At 51.8% G+C, this 19740-nt stretch overlaps 1 protein-coding gene across 6 annotated transcripts in view; it reads right to left on the bottom strand.

Moving 5' to 3' along the window:
• Positions 1–19740, bottom strand: part of cadps2 (Ca++-dependent secretion activator 2) — a 241951-nt gene that overhangs the window by 111410 nt on the left and 110801 nt on the right. For all 6 annotated transcript variants that reach the window (XM_071405535.1, XM_071405536.1, XM_071405537.1 and 3 more), the window contains exons 8-10: positions 19041–19180; positions 1417–1483; positions 405–513 (exon numbers count right to left, since the gene is read on the bottom strand). In XM_071405535.1, coding sequence (XP_071261636.1) covers positions 405–513; positions 1417–1483; positions 19041–19180 — 316 coding nt within the window. The remainder of the gene's footprint in view (positions 1–404; positions 514–1416; positions 1484–19040; positions 19181–19740) is intronic.

The raw sequence follows: 19740 nt of genomic DNA, 5'->3' as shown, positions 1-19740 counted from the left end.
CGAGCGAGCGACAGAGAACGAGAGAGAGACAGAGAACGAGAGAGAGACAGAGCGACAGCGACACAGAGAGAGAGACAGAGAGAGAGACAGACAGACAGAGAGAGAGAGAGACAGAGAGAGAGAGACAGAGAGACAGAGAGAGAGACAGAGACAGAGAGACATAAGAGAGACAGAGACAGAGAGACATAAGAGAGACAGAGACAGAGAGACATAAGAGAGACAGAGAGAGAGACAGACAGACAGAGAGAGAGACAGAGAGAGAGAGAGACAGAGAGACAGAGACAGAGAGACAGAGAGAGAGACAGAGACAGAGAGACATAAGAGAGACAGAGACAGAGAGACATATGTGGGGAGATGGACATAACATAAGAAGGATATATGTGTGTTTGTTCGTTTGTGCGCACCAGGCTGGGGGTCGGAGTAGTCCACAGTGTAGCCTTCTAGCTGCATCAGTTCATGGGGCTCAGACTTCTTCTCTCTGTAGCTGCACATTGCAAAGGTGTATTGGCTGACCTGCAACAGTTAAGGGTTCACACACTCTGTATAAAATGGAATCATAAAAAAATATATATCACACTATGTTTTTGAAATATGGGAATCAGTTGAGATAGTAAAAGAGGTTGTAATGTCCAAAATATATCGTTGCATTTCATTCCACCACAGTTTGTTGGTCTCCCGTTTATAGATCGCTGCCTAATTATGTCAATGGTCAATATGCGTTGCTTCAAGATTTCAAAACAGAAACTTTCTTCTGTCTGTCAATTAAAGCTACAACAACATGCAGCAAAAACAAAACAGATTGAAGTGCCATAACAGCTTAGAACAAACAGTTAATTCACTTTAGAAGAAATGTCAGCTTTTAAGACCAGACCGAAAGCAATGAGAATGGATTGCAAAAGTTATGAAAATACCATTTTAACAGAAAAATTAAGCAGTACCAAGAAAATGCAATTAGTCCACTAGAAAAAAAAGCATGTATTTACTTAGAAGCTATACATTTGGCAAGTAGACTTTTTCAAATATGTTATTCTTCTGAATAGAACAAGTGTCAATGAATCATGACATTTAACATACCTGGACAAGAACCAAATGAATCATGACATTTAACATACCTGGACAAGAACCAAATGAATCATGACATTTAACATACCTGGACAAGAACCAAATGAATCATGACATTTAACATAGCTGGACAAGAACCAAATGAATCATGACATTTAACATAGCTGGACAAGAACCAAATGAATCATGACATTTAACATACCTGGACAAGAACCAAATGAATCATGACATTTAACATACCTGGACAAGAACCAAATGAATCATGACATTTAACATACCTGGACAAGAACCAAATGAATCATGACATTTAACATACCTGGACAAGACCCAAATGAATCATGACATTTAACATACCTGGACAAGAACCAAATATCTTCTTTTCCAACGTTTCCAAACTCTCTGTCCCAAAGCATAAAGGTACCTACAAATACAGACATTTTAACAATTTTAACAATGTTTTATTACTGTAAAGCAGTAAATCAAATTAATTTACCAATGTTAGGATTATAGCCTAGATTTGACTAATCATAATACAAAACAAATTCAATTCACTATAAATTCAATTCAATATAATACATTTTAAATTTTAAAAACAAGTTACATATAAAAATGACAAGATGTCTCGATTAATATGTGACTTTTAATACCTTTAAACTAGGCATATTAAAACACTGAAATTAAATGGTGATTACAAGGTGACCAATACAGTATAGACTGTTTATAAAGATACAAATTAAGCAGCTCTTTTCAAAAAATATTTCCAAGAATATAGACAACTATAATTCACTGAGAACATAATCGACGTGTTCTTATCGAAAATACATTATTATGAATATTGTGACAACAGGGTATTTTATGACTGTCAAATACCAACTGCATTATGCAACGGATGATAATAATAATAGGTCATGAGAAAACCAAGCCAACGTTTTCCTCCAGTCTATCTTCCCTTGGAAAATGTTAGCATGGTCAGAAAGCCAATGATGACTAACATCTGGAAGCTCCATAATCAATCGCCTATTCACGGAACTCAATGGGAAATAATGTGGGATATGAGAGAGTGAAAGGAGGAAATCAATAGATTGTGAAGACAATTTGTCAAAAGGAGAGGGGCTGCCCCTTTAAGAAAAGGCCTCCAGTCTTGGTTGGGATCTGCTGTGAATACGGTCTGAAAATCTGGGCCATTCTCCGGGAGTTGGGATAGGATGTGGCAGAAGTAATCATTCACTTGTGAAAATTATTTTCCGTTCGTTCTCAAACACTTTTCAGCCGCTCATGATCCCATTTAGCTGACAACAATCCCGGGCCATCCGCAGCCCCAGACGTGTGGACCAGCAAGCAGCTGTAGGACACTTTTCAGTCCTTGGTACAATGCATGATGCTTATACACTTCCTATTGCCAAGTGTTGTTTACATTAGTAGGCCCAGTCTATTCTAAACTACGGCATTATCGTAGAATCCTTAGGCTTACTTCAAAAAGTAGGCCATTTTTTTATTAATCGAATTTGCTCTAATGCAGCCAAGTTTAATTCAAAAGGCCTCGTCACAAAGTCACACAACGGAATTAAATTGGTTTGTAACTATATGCATTTCGAGTATAGGTGAGGGGGAAACACACACAGTGGAATTAATCTGTCATTTGTCTAAGAAAAACATGCTCTTACCAGGGCAAATCAGAGCCATTGAATGAGATGGGCAAAGAAAATCAACGTGATAAACAGAGTATCTTAAAACATCACACTGTAAAAAGTGGTTGAAGTTTACTCTAAAAAGGTTCAAATCAAACAGGATAACAAGACAACTAAATAGCCTTTTCCATCAAGAACGGTTTTTAAGAAAGAAAAGTGAGGAAATTAAAGTAAAAATGGTGAACATCTGATGCCACACTACTGTTCTGGAAATCAAGCCTTTTCTAGATTTGTCCTATCATTTGTATTTCATTTTTTATAATAGTTCCCCAATTGTGTCAAATGTTTAATATAGTTTTGTAACCTTTTCAGGGAAATTATTTGAGCTTATTTATCAAAATAAAGTGTAGGCTAGTAAGTAAATAGGTATTGATAAAAACTCAACTGTACAATAAGCAAATAAATAGGCTGCAACATCTACCCTGCTACTTCAAGTATTGGACTAACAATGCTCCCGTGTGGACATCTGTTAGAACTACACCTAGTTGTTGGGAATTCCAATACACAAGCCTTTTCTATGTCCATTTTTACCATTTGTAATCCAACACAAACCCCTAAAATAGTGGTGTCTGTCCATGTTTGAGCGAGAGAGGTAGTTAAAAGGAGAAGTGGCATCTGAATATGGGGGACTGAGAAAGGGGAGGGGTGGGAGAAGAGGAAGGGGAGGGGTGGGAGAAGAGGAAGGCAAGAGTCCTTAACTCTTTCTGACTTGGTGAATCAAAGGAGTGAGGATGGAAAGAGAGAGAGATGGAGAGGGAGGGAGACAGACAGGGAGAGATGGAGAGGGAGGGAGACAGATAGGGATGGAGGGAGAGGGAGACAGACAGGGAGAGATGGGGGGGAGGCAGACAGGGAGAGATGGAGAGGGAGGTAGACAGACAGGGAGAGATGGAGAGGGAGGTAGACAGATATGGAGGGACAGATGGAAAGGGAGGGAGACAGACAGGGAGAGATGGAGAGGGAGGGAGACAGGGATGGAGGGACAGATGGAAAGGGAGGGAGACAGACAGGGAGAGATGGAGAGAGAGGGAGGGAGACAGACAGTGAGAGATGGAGAGGGAGGGAGACAGGGATGGAGGGAGAGGGAGACAGACAGGGAGAGATGGGGGGGGGGCAGACAGGGAGAGATGGAGAGGAAGGGAGACAGGGATGGAGGGAGAGATGGAGAGGGAGGGAGACAGGGATGAGGGAGAGGGAGACAGACAGGGAGAGATGGGGGGGAGGCAGACAGGGAGAGATGGAGAGGGAGGGAGACAGGGATGGAGGGACAGATGGAAAGGGAGGGAGACAGACAGGGAGAGATGGAGAGGGAGGGAGGGAGACAGACAGTGAGAGATGGAGAGGAAGGGAGACAGGGATGGAGGGAGAGATGGAGAGGGAGGGAGACAGGGATGGAGGGAGACAGACAGGGAGAGATGGGGGGGCAGACAGGGAGAGATGGAGAGGAAGGGAGACAGGGATGGAGGGAGAGATGGAGAGGGAGGGAGACAGGGATGAGGGAGAGGGAGACAGACAGGGAGAGATGGGGGGGAGGCAGACAGGGAGAGATGGAGAGGGAGGGAGACAGGGATGGAGGGACAGATGGAAAGGGAGGGAGACAGACAGGGAGAGATGGAGAGGGAGGGAGGGAGACAGGGATGGAGGGAGAGAGGGAGGGAGACAGACAGGGAGAGATGGAGAGGGAGGGAGACAGACAGGGAGAGATGGAGAGGGAGGGAGACAGACAGGGAGAGATGGAGAGGGAGGGAGACAGACAGGGAGAGACGGAGAGGGAGGGAGACAGACAGGGAGAGACGGAGAGGGAGGGAGACAGACAGGGAGAGACGGAGAGGGAGGGAGACAGACAGGGAGAGACGGAGAGGGAGGGAGACAGACAGGGAGAGACGGAGAAGGAGGGAGACAGACAGGGAGAGATGGAGAGGGAGGGAGACAGACAGGGAGAGAGACAGACAGGGAGAGATGGAGAGGGAGGGAGACAGACAGGGAGAGAGACAGACAGGGAGAGACGGAGAGGGAGGGAGACAGGGATGGAGGGAGAGATGGAGAGGGAGGGAGATAGACAGGGAGAGACGGAGAGGGAGGGAGACAGGGATGGAGGGAGAGACGGAGAGGGAGGGAGACAGGGATGGAGGGAGAGATGAGAGGGAGGGAGACAGGGATGGAGGCAGAGATGGAGAGGGAGGGAGACAGGGATGGAGGGAGAGACGGAGAGGGAAGGAGACAGGGATGGAGGGAGAGACGGAGAGGGAGGGAGACAGACAGGGAGAGACGGAGAGGGAGGGAGACAGACAGGGAGAGACGGAGAGGGAGGGAGACAGGGATGGAGGGAGAGACGGAGAGGGAGGGAGACAGGGATGGAGGGAGAGACGGAGAGGGAGGGAGACAGGGATGGAGGGAGAGACGGAGAGGGAGGGAGACAGACAGGGAGAGACGGAGAGGGAGGGAGACAGGGATGGAGGGAGAGACGGAGAGGGAGGGAGACAGGGATGGAGGGAGAGACGGAGAGGGAGGGAGACAGGGATGGAGGGAGAGATGGAGAGGGAGGGAGACAGACAGGGAGAGACGGAGAGGGAGGGAGACAGGGATGGAGGGAGAGACGGAGAGGGAGGGAGACAGGGATGGAGGGAGAGACGGAGAGGGAAGGAGACAGGGATGGAGGGAGAGACGGAGAGGGAGGGAGACAGGGATGGAGGGAGAGACGGAGAGGGAGGGAGACAGACAGGGAGAGACGGAGAGGGAGGGAGACAGACAGGGAGAGACGGAGAGGGAGGGAGACAGGGATGGAGGGAGAGACGGAGAGGGAGGGAGACAGGGATGGAGGGAGAGACGGAGAGGGAGGGAGACAGGGATGGAGGGAGAGACGGAGAGGGAGGGAGACAGGGATGGAGGGAGAGACGGAGAGGGAGGGAGACAGGGATGGAGGCAGAGACGGAGAGGGAGGGAGACAGGGATGGAGGGAGAGATGGAGAGGGAAGGAGACAGGGATGGAGGGAGAGATGGAGAGGGAGGGAGACAGACAGGGAGAGACGGAGAGGGAGGGAGACAGGGATGGAGGGAGAGACGGAGAGGGAGGGAGACAGGGATGGAGGCAGAGACGGAGAGGGAGGGAGACAGGGATGGAAGGAGAGACGGAGAGGGAGGGAGACAGGGATGGAGGGAGAGACGGAGAGGGAGGGAGACAGGGATGGAGGCAGAGACGGAGAGGGAGGGAGACAGGGATGGAGGGAGAGACGGAGAGGGAGGGAGACAGGGATGGAGGGAGAGACGGAGAGGGAGGGAGACAGGGATGGAGGCAGAGACGGAGAGGGAGGGAGACAGGGATGGAGGCAGAGACGGAGAGGGAGGGAGACAGGGATGGAAGGAGAGATGGAGAGGGAGGGAGACAGGGATGGAGGGAGAGATGGAGAGGGAGGGAGACAGGGATGGAGGGAGAGATGGAGAGGGAGGGAGACAGGGATGGAGGGAGAGATGGAGAGGGAGGGAGACAGGGATGGAGGGAGAGATGGAGAGGGAGGGAGACAGGGATGGAGGGAGAGATGGAGAGGGAGGGAGACAGGGATGGAGGGAGAGATGGAGAGGGAGGGAGACAGGGATGGAGGGAGAGATGGAGAGGGAGGGAGACAGGGATGGAGGGAGAGATGGAGAGGGAGGGAGACAGGGATGGAGGGAGAGATGGAGAGGGAGGGAGACAGGGATGGAGGGAGAGATGGAGAGGGAGGGAGACAGGGATGGAGGGAGAGATGGAGAGGGAGGGAGACAGGGATGGAGGGAGAGATGGAGAGGGAGGGAGACAGGGATGGAGGGAGAGATGGAGAGGGAGGGAGACAGGGATGGAGGGAGAGATGGAGAGGGAGGGAGACAGGGATGGAGGGAGAGATGGAGAGGGAGGGAGACAGGGATGGAGGGAGAGATGGAGAGGGAGGGAGACAGGGATGGAGGGAGAGATGGAGAGGGAGGGAGACAGGGATGGAGGGAGAGATGGAGAGGGAGGGAGACAGGGATGGAGGGAGAGATGGAGAGGGAGGGAGACAGGGATGGAGGGAGAGATGGAGAGGGAGGGAGACAGGGATGGAGGGAGAGATGGAGAGGGAGGGAGACAGGGATGGAGGGAGAGATGGAGAGGGAGGGAGACAGGGATGGAGGGAGAGATGGAGAGGGAGGGAGACAGGGATGGAGGGAGAGATGGAGAGGGAGGGAGACAGGGATGGAGGGAGAGATGGAGAGGGAGGGAGACAGGGATGGAGGGAGAGATGGAGAGGGAGGGAGACAGGGATGGAGGGAGAGATGGAGAGGGAGGGAGACAGGGATGGAGGGAGAGATGGAGAGGGAGGGAGACAGGGATGGAGGGAGAGATGGAGAGGGAGGGAGACAGGGATGGAGGGAGAGATGGAGAGGGAGGGAGACAGGGATGGAGGGAGAGATGGAGAGGGAGGGAGACAGGGATGGAGGGAGAGATGGAGAGGGAGGGAGACAGGGATGGAGGGAGAGATGGAGAGGGAGGGAGACAGGGATGGAGGGAGAGATGGAGAGGGAGGGAGACAGGGATGGAGGGAGAGATGGAGAGGGAGGGAGACAGGGATGGAGGGAGAGATGGAGAGGGAGGGAGACAGGGATGGAGGGAGAGATGGAGAGGGAGGGAGACAGGGATGGAGGGAGAGATGGAGAGGGAGGGAGACAGGGATGGAGGGAGAGATGGAGAGGGAGGGAGACAGGGATGGAGGGAGAGATGGAGAGGGAGGGAGACAGGGATGGAGGGAGAGATGGAGAGGGAGGGAGACAGGGATGGAGGGAGATGGAGAGGGAGGGAGACAGGGATGGAGGGAGAGATGGAGAGGGAGGGAGACAGGGATGGAGGGAGAGATGGAGAGGGAGGGAGACAGGGATGGAGGGAGAGATGGAGAGGGAGGGAGACAGGGATGGAGGGAGAGATGGAGAGGGAGGGAGACAGGGATGGAGGGAGAGATGGAGAGGGAGGGAGACAGGGATGGAGGGAGAGATGGAGAGGGAGGGAGACAGGGATGGAGGGAGAGATGGAGAGGGAGGGAGACAGGGATGGAGGGAGAGATGGAGAGGGAGGGAGACAGGGATGGAGGGAGAGATGGAGAGGGAGGGAGACAGGGATGGAGGGAGAGATGGAGAGGGAGGGAGACAGGGATGGAGGGAGAGATGGAGAGGGAGGGAGACAGGGATGGAGGGAGAGATGGAGAGGGAGGGAGACAGGGATGGAGGGAGAGATGGAGAGGGAGGGAGACAGGGATGGAGGGAGAGAGGGATGGAGGGAGAGATGGAGAGGGAGGGAGACAGACAGGGATGGAGGGAGAGGGAGGGAGACAGACAGGGAGAGATGGAGAGGGAGGGAGACAGGGATGGAGGGAGAGGTGGAGAGGGAGGGAGACAGGGATGAGGGAGAGATGGAGAGGAAGGGAGACAGGGATGGAGGGAGAGATGGAGAGGAAGGGAGACAGGGATGGAGGGAGAGATGGAGAGGGAGGGAGACAGGGATGGAGGGAGAGATGGAGAGGGAGGGATGGAGGGAGAGATGGAAAGGGAGGGAGAGAGGGATGGAGGGAGAGATGGAGAGGGAGGGAGACAGGGATGGAGGGACAGATGGAAAGGGAGGGAGACAGACAGGGAGAGATGGAAAGGGAGGGAGACAGACAGGGAGAGATGGAGAGGAAGGCAGACAGGGAGAGATGGAGAGGGAGGGAGACAGACAGGGATGGAGGGAGAGGGAGACAGACAGGGATGGAGGGAGAGGGAGACAGACAGGGAGAGAGGCAGACAGGGAGAGACAGAGAGGGAGGGAGACAGGGAGAGACAGGGAGGGAGGGAGACAGGGAGAGACGGGGAGGGAGGGAGACAGGGAGAGACGGGGAGGGAGGGAGACAGGGAGAGACGGAGAGGGAGTGAGACAGGGAGAGACGGAGAGGGAGGAATACAGGGAGGCAGACAGGGAGAGACGGGGAGGGAGGGAGGGAGGCAGACAGGGAGAGATGGGGAGGGAGGGAGACAGACAGACAGGGAGAGATGGGGAGGGAGGCAGACAGGGTCGGTGCGGGAGAGAGAGAGAGCGACGGTGCAGGAGAGAGAGAGAGCGACGGTGAGGGAGAGAGAGAGAGCGAGACGGTGAGGGAGAGAGAGAGCAAGACGGTGAGGGAGAGAGAGAGCGAGACGGTGAGGGAGAGAGAGAGCGAGACGGTGAGGGAGAGAGAGAGCGAGACGGTGAGGGAGAGAGAGAGAGAGACGGTGAGGGAGAGAGAGAGAGAGACGGTGAGGGAGAGAGAGAGAGAGACGGTGAGGGAGAGAGAGAGAGAGACGGTGAGGGAGAGAGAGAGAGAGATGGTGAGGGAGAGAGAGAGAGAGACGGTGAGGGAGAGAGAGAGAGAGACGGTGAGGGAGAGAGAGAGCGAGACGGTGGGGGAGAGAGAGAGCGAGACGGTGAGGGAGAGAGAGAGAGAGACGGTGAGGGAGAGAGAGAGAGAGACGGTGAGGGAGAGAGAGAGCGAGACGGTGAGGGAGAGAGAGAGCGAGACGGTGAGGGAGAGAGAGAGCGAGACGGTGAGGGAGAGAGAGAGCGAGACGGTGAGGGAGAGAGAGAGCGAGACGGTGAGGGAGAGAGAGAGAGAGACGGTGAGGGAGAGAGAGGGAGAGACGGTGAGGGAGAGAGAGAGAGAGACGGTGAGGGAGAGAGAGAGAGAGACGGTGAGGGAGAGAGAGAGAGAGACGGTGGGGGAGAGAGAGAGAGACGGTGAGGGAGAGAGAGAGAGAGAGAGACGGTGAGGGAGAGAGAGAGAGAGAGAGACGGTGAGGGAGAGAGAGAGAGAGAGAGACGGTGAGGGAGAGAGAGAGAGAGACGGTGAGGGAGAGAGAGAGAGAGACGGTGAGGGAGAGAGAGAGCGAGACGGTGAGGGAGAGAGAGAGAGAGACGGTGAGGGAGAGAGAGAGAGAGACGGTGAGGGAGAGAGAGAGAGACGGTGAGGGAGAGAGAGAGCGAGACGGTGAGGGAGAGAGAGAGCGAGACGGTGAGGGAGAGAGAGAGAGAGACGGTGAGGGAGAGAGAGAGAGACGGTGAGGGAGGGAGAGAGAGAGACGGTGAGGGAGGGAGAGAGCGAGACGGTGAGGGAGAGAGAGAGCGAGACGGTGAGGGAGAGAGAGAGCGAGACGGTGAGGGAGAGAGAGAGCGAGACGGTGAGGGAGAGAGAGAGAGAGACGGTGAGGGAGAGAGAGAGAGAGACGGTGAGGGAGAGAGAGAGAGAGATGGTGAGGGAGAGAGAGAGAGAGATGGTGAGGGAGAGAGAGAGAGAGACGGTGGGGGAGAGAGAGAGAGACGGTGAGGGGGAGAGAGAGAGAGAGAGAGACGGTGAGGGAGAGAGAGAGAGAGAGAGACGGTGAGGGAGAGAGAGAGAGAGAGAGACGGTGAGGGAGAGAGAGAGAGAGACGGTGAGGGAGAGAGAGAGAGAGACGGTGAGGGAGAGAGAGAGCGAGACGGTGAGGGAGAGAGAGAGAGAGACGGTGAGGGAGAGAGAGAGAGAGACGGTGAGGGAGAGAGAGAGAGACGGTGAGGGAGAGAGAGAGCGAGACGGTGAGGGAGAGAGAGAGCGAGACGGTGAGGGAGAGAGAGAGAGAGACGGTGAGGGAGAGAGAGAGAGACGGTGAGGGAGGGAGAGAGAGAGACGGTGAGGGAGGGAGAGAGAGAGACGGTGAGGGAGAGAGAGAGCGAGACGGTGAGGGAGAGAGAGAGCGAGACGGTGAGGGAGAGAGAGAGCGAGACGGTGAGGGAGAGAGAGAGCGAGACGGTGAGGGAGAGAGAGAGCGAGACGGTGAGGGAGAGAGAGAGCGAGACGGTGAGGGAGAGAGAAAGAGAGACGGTGAGGGAGAGAGAGAGAGAGACGGTGAGGGAGAGAGAGAGAGAGACGGTGAGGGAGAGAGAGAGAGAGACGGTGAGGGAGAGAGAGAGAGAGACGGTGAGGGAGAGAGAGAGCGAGACGGTGAGGGAGAGAGAGAGAGAGACGGTGAGGGAGAGAGAGAGAGAGACGGTGAGGGAGAGAGAGAGAGAGACGGTGAGGGAGAGAGAGAGAGAGACGGGGAGGGAGCGACGGTGAGGGAGGGAGAGAGAGACGGTGAGGGAGAGAGAGGGAGCGACGGAGAGGGAGAGAGAGAGCGAGACGGTGAGGGAGAGAGAGAGACGGTGAGGGAGAGAGAGAGAGAGACGGGGAGGGAGAGACGGTGAGGGAGGGAGAGAGAGACGGTGAGGGAGGGAGAGAGCGAGACGGTGAGGGAGAGAGAGAGAGAGACGGTGAGGGAGAGAGAGAGAGAGACGGTGAGGGAGAGAGAGAGAGAGACGGTGAGGGAGAGAGAGAGACGGGGAGGGAGAGAGAGAGAGAGACGGTGAGGGAGAGAGAGAGAGAGAGAGACGGTGAGGGAGAGAGAGAGAGAGACGGTGAGGGAGAGAGAGAGAGAGACGGTGAGGGAGAGAGAGACGGTGAGGGAGAGAGAGAGAGAGACGGTGAGGGAGAGAGAGAGAGAGACGGTGAGGGAGAGAGAGAGAGAGACGGTGAGGGAGAGAGAGAGAGACGGTGAGGGAGAGAGAGAGAGAGAGACGGTGAGGGAGAGAGAGAGAGACGGTGGGGGAGAGAGAGAGAGAGACGGTGAGGGAGAGAGAGAGAGAGACGGTGAGGGAGAGAGAGAGAGACGGTGAGGGAGAGAGAGAGAGACGGTGAGGGAGAGAGAGAGAGAGAGACGGTGAGGGAGAGAGAGAGAGAGAGACGGTGAGGGAGAGAGAGAGAGACGGTGAGGGAGAGAGAGAGACGGGGAGGGAGAGAGAGAGACGGGGAGGGAGCGACGGAGAGGGAGAGAGAGAGAGACGGAGAGGGAGAGAGAGAGAGACGGTGAGGGAGAGAGAGAGAGAGACGGTGAGGGAGAGAGAGAGCGAGACGGTGAGGGAGAGAGAGAGAGAGACGGTGAGGGAGAGAGAGAGAGAGAGACGGGGAGGGAGCGACGGTGAGGGAGGGAGAGAGAGACGGTGAGGGAGGGAGAGAGCGAGACGGTGAGGGGGAGAGAGAGAGAGACGGTGAGGGAGAGAGAGAGAGAGAGAGACGGTGAGGGAGAGAGAGAGAGAGACGGTGAGGGAGAGAGAGAGAGAGACGGTGAGGGAGAGAGAGAGAGAGACGGTGAGGGAGAGAGAGACGGTGAGGGAGAGAGAGACGGTGAGGGAGAGAGAGAGAGAGACGGTGAGGGAGAGAGAGAGAGAGACGGTGAGGGAGAGAGAGAGAGAGACGGTGAGGGAGAGAGAGAGAGAGACGGTGAGGGAGAGAGAGAGAGAGACGGTGAGGGAGAGAGAGAGCGAGACGGTGAGGGAGCGACGGTGAGGGAGAGAGAGACGGTGGGGGAGAGAGAGAGAGCGACGGTGGGGGAGAGAGAGAGCGAGACGGTGAGGGAGAGAGAGAGAGAGACGGTGAGGGAGAGAGAGAGAGAGAGAGACGGTGAGGGAGAGAGAGAGAGAGAGGGGGAGGGAGAGAGAGAGAGAGATGGGGAGGGAGAGAGAGAGAGACGGTGAGGGAGAGAAAGAGAGACGGTGAGGGAGAGAGAGAGAGACGGTGAGGGAGCGACGGTGAGGGAGGGAGAGACGGTGGGGGAGAGAGAGAGCGACGGTGGGGGAGAGAGAGAGCGAGACGGTGAGGGAGAGAGAGAGAGACGGTGAGGGAGAGAGAGAGAGACGGTGAGGGAGAGAGAGAGAGACGGTGAGGGAGAGAGAGAGAGACGGTGAGGGAGAGAGAGAGAGACGGTGAGGGAGAGAGAGAGAGACGGTGAGGGAGAGAGAGAGAGAGACGGTGAGGGAGAGAGAGCGAGACGGTGAGGGAGAGAGAGAGAGAGACGGTGAGGGAGAGAGAGAGAGAGACGGTGAGGGAGAGAGAGAGAGAGACGGTGAGGGAGAGAGAGAGAGAGACGGTGAGGGAGAGAGAGCGAGACGGTGAGGGAGAGAGAGAGAGAGACGGTGAGGGAGAGAGAGAGAGAGACGGTGAGGGAGAGAGAGAGAGAGGCGGTGAGGGAGAGAGAGAGAGAGAGAGACGGTGAGGGACAGAGAGAGAGAGACGGTGAGGGACAGAGAGAGAGACGGTGGGGGAGAGAGAGAGAGAGACGGTGAGGGAGAGAGAGAGAGAGAGAGGGTGAGGGAGAGAGAGAGAGAGAGAGAGAGAGACGGTGAGGGAGAGAAAGAGAGACGGTGAGGGAGAGAGAGAGAGAGACGGTGAGGGAGCGACGGTGAGGGAGGGAGAGACGGTGGGGGAGAGAGAGAGCGACGGTGGGGGAGAGAGAGAGCGAGACGGTGAGGGAGAGAGAGAGAGACGGTGAGGGAGAGAGAGAGAGAGACGGTGAGGGAGAGAGAGCGAGACGGTGAGGGAGAGAGAGAGAGAGACGGGGAGGTAGAGAGAGAGACGGGGAGGTAGAGAGAGAGACGGGGAGGTAGAGAGAGAGACGGGGAGGGAGGGAGAGAGAGACGGAGAGCGAGAGGGGGATAGAGAGACGGAGAGAGACAGGGAGGGGGGAAAGAGACGGGGAGGGAGGGAAAGAGACGGGGAGGGAGAGAGCGAGAGAGACAGGGAGTGAGAGAGAGACGGGAGGGAGACGTGGAGGGGGAGGAAGGTTAGGAAGTACAGCTCAGTTCCCACCTCATTTTGTGGCAGTGTGCACATAGCCTGTCTTCTCTTGAGAGCCAGGTTTGCCTAAGGCGGCCTTTCTCAATAGCAAGGCTATGCTCACTGAGTCTGTACATACTAAAAGCTTTCCTTAATTTTGGGTCAGTCACAGTGGTCAGGTATTCTGCCACTGTTTACGCTCTGTTTAGAGCCAAATAGCATTCCAGTTTGCTCTGTTAAATTCTTTCCAATGTTTCAAGTAATTTCTTTGTGGACTCTGTGGAGTCTATTTGTGTTTGTGAACAGAGCCCTTGAACCAGCTGGCTGAGGGGACTCTTCTCTAGATTCATCTCTCTGCAGGTGAGGGTTTTGTGGTGGAATGTGTGGGCATCGCTTCCTTTTAGCTGGTTGTAGAATTGAACAGCTCTTATGTGGATTTTGATAATTAGCGGGTATATTACTAATTCTGCTCTGCATGCATTAAGATCAAGGTGCTGCTGTAGGCCTCCTTGGTTGGGGACAGAAGCACCAGATCATCTGTAAATAGACAATACATCTCATATCTCCCCCTGGTGGCAGATTGCAGTCTTTCAGTCTTCGTGAGAGCTGAGACAGAACATACCCCGTGCCTCTTCTCTCTCTTGCTTATCTCCCACTCTCATTAACTGCCTCCCTCCCTCATCCCAGGGGTTGGTGGTGGTGGCAGATTGCAGCCTTTGGGAGAGCTGAAACAGAATCTACCCTGTGCCTTTTCTCTCCCTCCTCATCCCCTCTTCCTAGGGGGGGGGGGGGGGGGGCAGATTGCAGTCTTTGGGAGAGCTGAGAGCTCCCTCTTCTCTTTGCCTCTTCAGCTCCCATCAACAGATGGCTGCTTTTAATGGAGAAGCGTTCAACCTGAAAATCCAACCTCTCCATCTCTGTCTGTCAGTCTGTCTGCTTTTCTTCCTGGTTTCTCTCTCTCTCTCTCTCTTTTCCTGCTTTGCTCACTTTCTTTCTTCCATCCTAAAATGGACAGTCCTCAAGTGTGCCTAGTGTGTTGACGTGTGTATGTGCAGGGGCGGACTGGGTTGATCCATTTATGCCTAGTGGGCCTGTCTAACTTGGGTTTTCTGAGCAAAATTATAATTATTTAATAATGGGCCGGTGTGTTAGAAATGCCAGGGCTGATTTTTGTTCCCAGTCCGCCCCGTGTATGCATGTGTGTGTGTGGGGGGGGGGTTACATGTTGATGTGGAATATGCATGCTTGTGAACGTGTTTTAATTCATGTGTATAAGACCATGTCTGAATTTTAAATCGACAGTGTTGCAACACAATTATAATCAAAGTCATGGACAAGAAATTGGAGAAACACTGTCGATTTAAAATTCAGACATGGTCTTATACACATGAATTAAAAACACGTTCACTAGCATATATATAGCATATATATATATATATAAACACACTGAACAAAAATATAAATGCAACATGTAAAGTGTTGGTCCCATGTTTCATGAGATTAAATAAAAGATCCCAGAAATCTTAAATATGCACAAAAAGCTTATTTTGCTAAAAAGTTAAATAAATGTGTTTACATTCCTGTTAGTGAGAGTTTCTCCTTTGCCAAGATAATCTGTCCACCTGATAAGTGTTGCATATCAAGAAGCTGGGCCTTGCTCCCCAGTGGGTGGGCCAGTCTCCCAAGGGGTGAGCCTACGCCCTGCCAGGCCCACCCACAGCTGCGCACCTGCCCAGTCATGTGAAATCCATAGATTAGGGCCTAATTTAATTATTTAAACTGACTGATTCCCTATATGAACTGTAACTCAGTAAAATCATAGAAATTGTTGCATGTTGTGTTTATATTTTTGTTCAGTATATATATATATATACACTGCTCAAAAAAATAAAGGGAACACTAAAATACACATCCTAGATCTGAATGAATGAAATATTCTTATTAAATACTTTTTTCTTTACATAGTTGAATGTGGTGACAACAAAATCACACAAAAATGATCAATGGAAATCAAATTTATCAACTCATGGAGGTCTGGATTTGGAGTCACACTCAAAACTGCCTCGCCAGAGGCAGTCAGGCTACCTCTGGCGAGCCCATGGTGGGCTGTGCGGCCCCCCAAAGAAATGCCACCCCAGACCATGACTGACCCACCGCCAAACCGGTCATGCTGGAGGATGTTGCAGGCAGCAGAACGTTCTCCACGGCGTCTCCAGACTCTGTCACGTCTGTCACATGTGCTCATGTGCTCAGTGTGAACCTGCTTTCATCTGTGAAGACCACAGGGCGCCAGTGGCGAATTTGCCAATCTTGGTGTTCTCTGGCAAATGCCAAACGTCCTGCACGGTGTTGGGCTGTAAGCACAACCCCCACCTGTGGACGTCGGGCCCTCATACCACCCTCATGGAGTCTGTTTCTGACCGTTTGAGCAGACACATGCACATTTGTGGCCTGCTGGAGGTCATTTTGCAGGGCTCTGGCAGTGCTCCTCCTGCTCCTCCTTGCACAAAGGCGGAGGTAGCGGTCCTGCTGCTGGGTTGTTGCCCTCCTACGGCCTCCTCCACGTCTCCTGATGTACTGGCCTGTCTCCTGGTAGCGCCTCCATGCTCTGGACACTACGCTGACAGACACAGCAAACCTTCTTGCCACAGCTCGCATTGATGTGCCATCCTGGATGAGCTGCACTACCTGAGCCACTTGTGTGGGTTGTAGACTCCGCCTCATGCTACCACTAGAGTGAAAGCACCGCCAGCATTCAAAAGTGACCAAAACATCAGCCAGGAAGCATAGGAACTGAGAAGTGGTCTGTGGTCACCACCTGCAGAACCACTCCTTTATTGGGGGTGTCTTGCTAATTGCCTATAATTTCCACCTTTTGTCTATTCCATTTGCACAACAGCATGTGAAATTTATTGTCAATCAGTGTTGCTTCCTAAGTGGACAGTTTGATTTCACAGAAGTGTGATTGACTTGGAGTTACATTGTGTTGTTTAAGTGTTCCCTTTATTTTTTTGAGCAGTGTATATATACAGTGGGGCAAAAAAGTATTTAGTCAGCCACCAATTGTGCAAGTTCTCCCACTTAAAAAGATGAGAGAGGCCTGAGAGGGAGTTGAAAGTCCGTGTTGCCCAGCAACAGCCCCAAAACATCACTGCTCTAGAGGAGATCTGCATGGAGGAATGGGCCAAAATACCAGCAACAGTGTGTGAAAACCTTGTGAAGACTTACAGAAAACGTTTGACCTCTGTCATTGCCAACAAAGGGTATATAACAAAGTATTGAGATAAACTTTTGTTATTGACCAAATACTTATTTTCCACCATAATTTGCAAATAAATTCATTAAAGATCCTACAATGTGATTTTCTGGATTTTTTTTTCTCATTTTGTCTGTCATAGTTGAAGTGTACCTATGATGAAAATGACAGGCCTCTCTCATCTTTTTAAGTGGGAGAACTTGCACAATTGGTGGCTGACTAAATACTTTTTTGCCCCACTGTGTATATATATATATATATATATATATATATATATATATATATATATATACACACACACACACACACACACACACACACACACACACACACACACACACACACACACACACACACACACACACACACACACACACACACACACACACACACACACACACACACACACACACACACACACACACACACACACACACAGTAGTGTCCTCCTTGGTACTCGAAGGGTCACCTGAGATGGTATTAAACTTCTGAAGAGACACTAGCCAATTAGAGGTAGCTTACCATCCTGCAGACAGACCGAAACATACACACACAGGCATGTGCGCACATGTGAACACTCTTCACTCAGCACCCGGTGTCTCTTCACTAATTACTAGCAGAGTCATAGTTAGGAAATGACCTCACTAAGACCAGTCTTGGTACTCCACTGATTTGACTGATGCATGAATGAATGTCATTGGGTTTAGAAATGGGTCTGGGCTGCCATCTGCTGGAGGAAAGGAGGCCCAACATGAAATACATCCAATTACATCAACATGGACCTCAAATAATGGATTCCTGTCCAATAGACAAGGCAGAATTACTTACACACACACACACACACACACACACACACACACCTCATATACCAACTGTTATGTTCGCTTACTGACAGACAGTAGTTCCATGCCTCTGCTTTTCTAAGCTTAGCTCATCATCTTTCTCTCTCACCGTTTCCTTCTCTCAATCTGTCAGTCACCACTAGGGGGCACTGCTATCCTTTCTTTGCCTCATGTTCTTATGACAGTTTTTATTCCAGCCTAGCCCTTCCTGGAGGGAAAAGGAGGGCCTAGTGTCTGCTGTTTTTGGGGTTTTCTTACTAATCAGTGACCTTCATTCATCAATCAAGTACAAGGGTGGAGTGAAAACCCGCAGACACTCGGCCCCCCGAGGAATGAGTTTGACACGTGCATTAGTCACTTTGCTGTTTTTCATCAGATCTTATGATGCAATGGGAGAAAAACCTACATATCCCATACAAAACATGTCCTAGTAAACTCTAGGCCAGGGAAATGTAACAATTTCAAAGATTTTACTGAGTTACAGTTCATATAAGGAAATCAGTAAATTGAAATGAATTCATTAGGCCCCAATCTATGGATTTCACATGACTGGGCAGGGATGCAGCCATGGGTGGGCCTTGGAAGGCATAGGCCCAGCCACCTGGCAGCCAGGCCCAGACAATCAGAATGAGTTTCTTTTTTTGCTGTGTTTTTTTAACACTTTTTTTCTTAAAACTGCATTGTTGGTTAAGGGCTTGCAAGTAAGCATTTCACTGTAAGCATTTCACTGTACAACACCTGTTGTATTTGGTGCATGTGACAAATACAATTCGATTCGATTTTTTTTTTTGAAACAGATATTTGACTAAAACAATCATTTCAAACCTTGTCCACATGTGTATACGATCACACATACTGTATCTATTATGCGTGGGAATACTTTGGAACAGATTTCCAAAATTAAAATCACTTGGAGCTTATTTGCAGGCTGGGCCGGCAGTTGGGGACAACTCTATGGTCCACTCTGTTGTCCAGTATGACTGGGTAGTGTGGTTCATACCCTCAGTATGACTGGGTAGTGTGGTTCATACCCTCAGTATGACTGGGTAGTGTGGTTCATACCCTCAGTATGACTGGGTAGTGTGGTTCATACCCTCAGTATGACTGGGTAGTGTGGTTCATACCCTCAGTATGACTGGGTAGTGTGGTTCATACCCTCAGTATGACTGGGTAGTGTGGTTCATACCCTCAGTATGACTGTGTAGTGTGGTTCATACCCTCAGTATGACTGTGTAGTGTGGTTCATACCCTCAGTATGACTGGGTAGTGTGGTTCATACCCTCAGTATGACTGGTTAGTGTGGTTCATACCCTCAGTATGACTGGTTAGTGTGGTTCATACCCTCAGTATGACTGGTTAGTGTGGTTCATACCCTCAGTATGACTGGTTAGTGTGGTTCATACCCTCAGTATGACTGGTTAGTGTGGTTCATACCCTCAGTATGACTGGTTAGTGTGGTTCATACCCTCAGTGTGACTGGTTAGTGTGGTTCATACCCTCAGTGTGACTGGGTAGTGTGGTTCATACCCTCAGTATGACTGGGTAGTAGAGTTCTTACCCGCTGTGCTTCATGTTGGGGGGTTTGTCCATGCGGACGGCTAGTTTGATCTTCAGCTCTGAGTCCTGACTGCTCTTTGACACCACCATCTTGTGAAGCTCAGCCTGCTTGGGTCCGTTGGTGGTGGGGTTCAGGATCACCTGGGAATGAGAGGGAGGGAGAGGGAAGAGAGAGAGAGAAAGAGAGAGGAAAGAAAGAGGAAAGAGAGAGAGAGAGAGAGAGGAAAGAGAGAGAGAGAGAGAGAGGAAAGAGAGAGAGAGAGAGAGAGAGAGAGAGAGAGAGAGAGAGAGAGAGAGAGAGAGAGAGAGGAAAGAGAGAGAGAGAGAGAGAGAGAGAGGAAAGAGAGAGAGAGAGAGAGAGAGAGAGAGAGAGAAAAGAGAGAGAGGAGAGAGAAAAGAGAGAGAGGAGAGAGAAAAGAGAGAGAGAAGAGAGAGAGAAGAGAGAGAGAAAGGAGAGAGAGAGAGAGAGGAGAGAGAGGGGAGAGAGAGAGAGAGAGGAGAGAGAGGGAGAGAGAGAGAGAGGGAAGAGCGAGAGAGAGGGAAGAGAGAGAAGAGAGAGAGGGAATGGGAGAGAGGGAGAGGGAATGATTGGGGGAATGGGGGGAGGAAAGGGAAGGAAGGGAGAGAGGGAAGAATGGGGGTGACGAAAGGGAGAGGGGCACAGGAGAGAAGAAAAAATGAGAATTTGCAATTTTACACAA

Source organism: Salvelinus alpinus, chromosome 6, assembly GCF_045679555.1.
Source record: "Salvelinus alpinus chromosome 6, SLU_Salpinus.1, whole genome shotgun sequence".
In the NCBI taxonomy this organism is placed as follows: Eukaryota; Metazoa; Chordata; class Actinopteri; order Salmoniformes; family Salmonidae; genus Salvelinus; species Salvelinus alpinus.
Note: the sequence above shows the minus strand (reverse complement) of the source record. Positions and strands in the feature narration are given on the sequence as shown.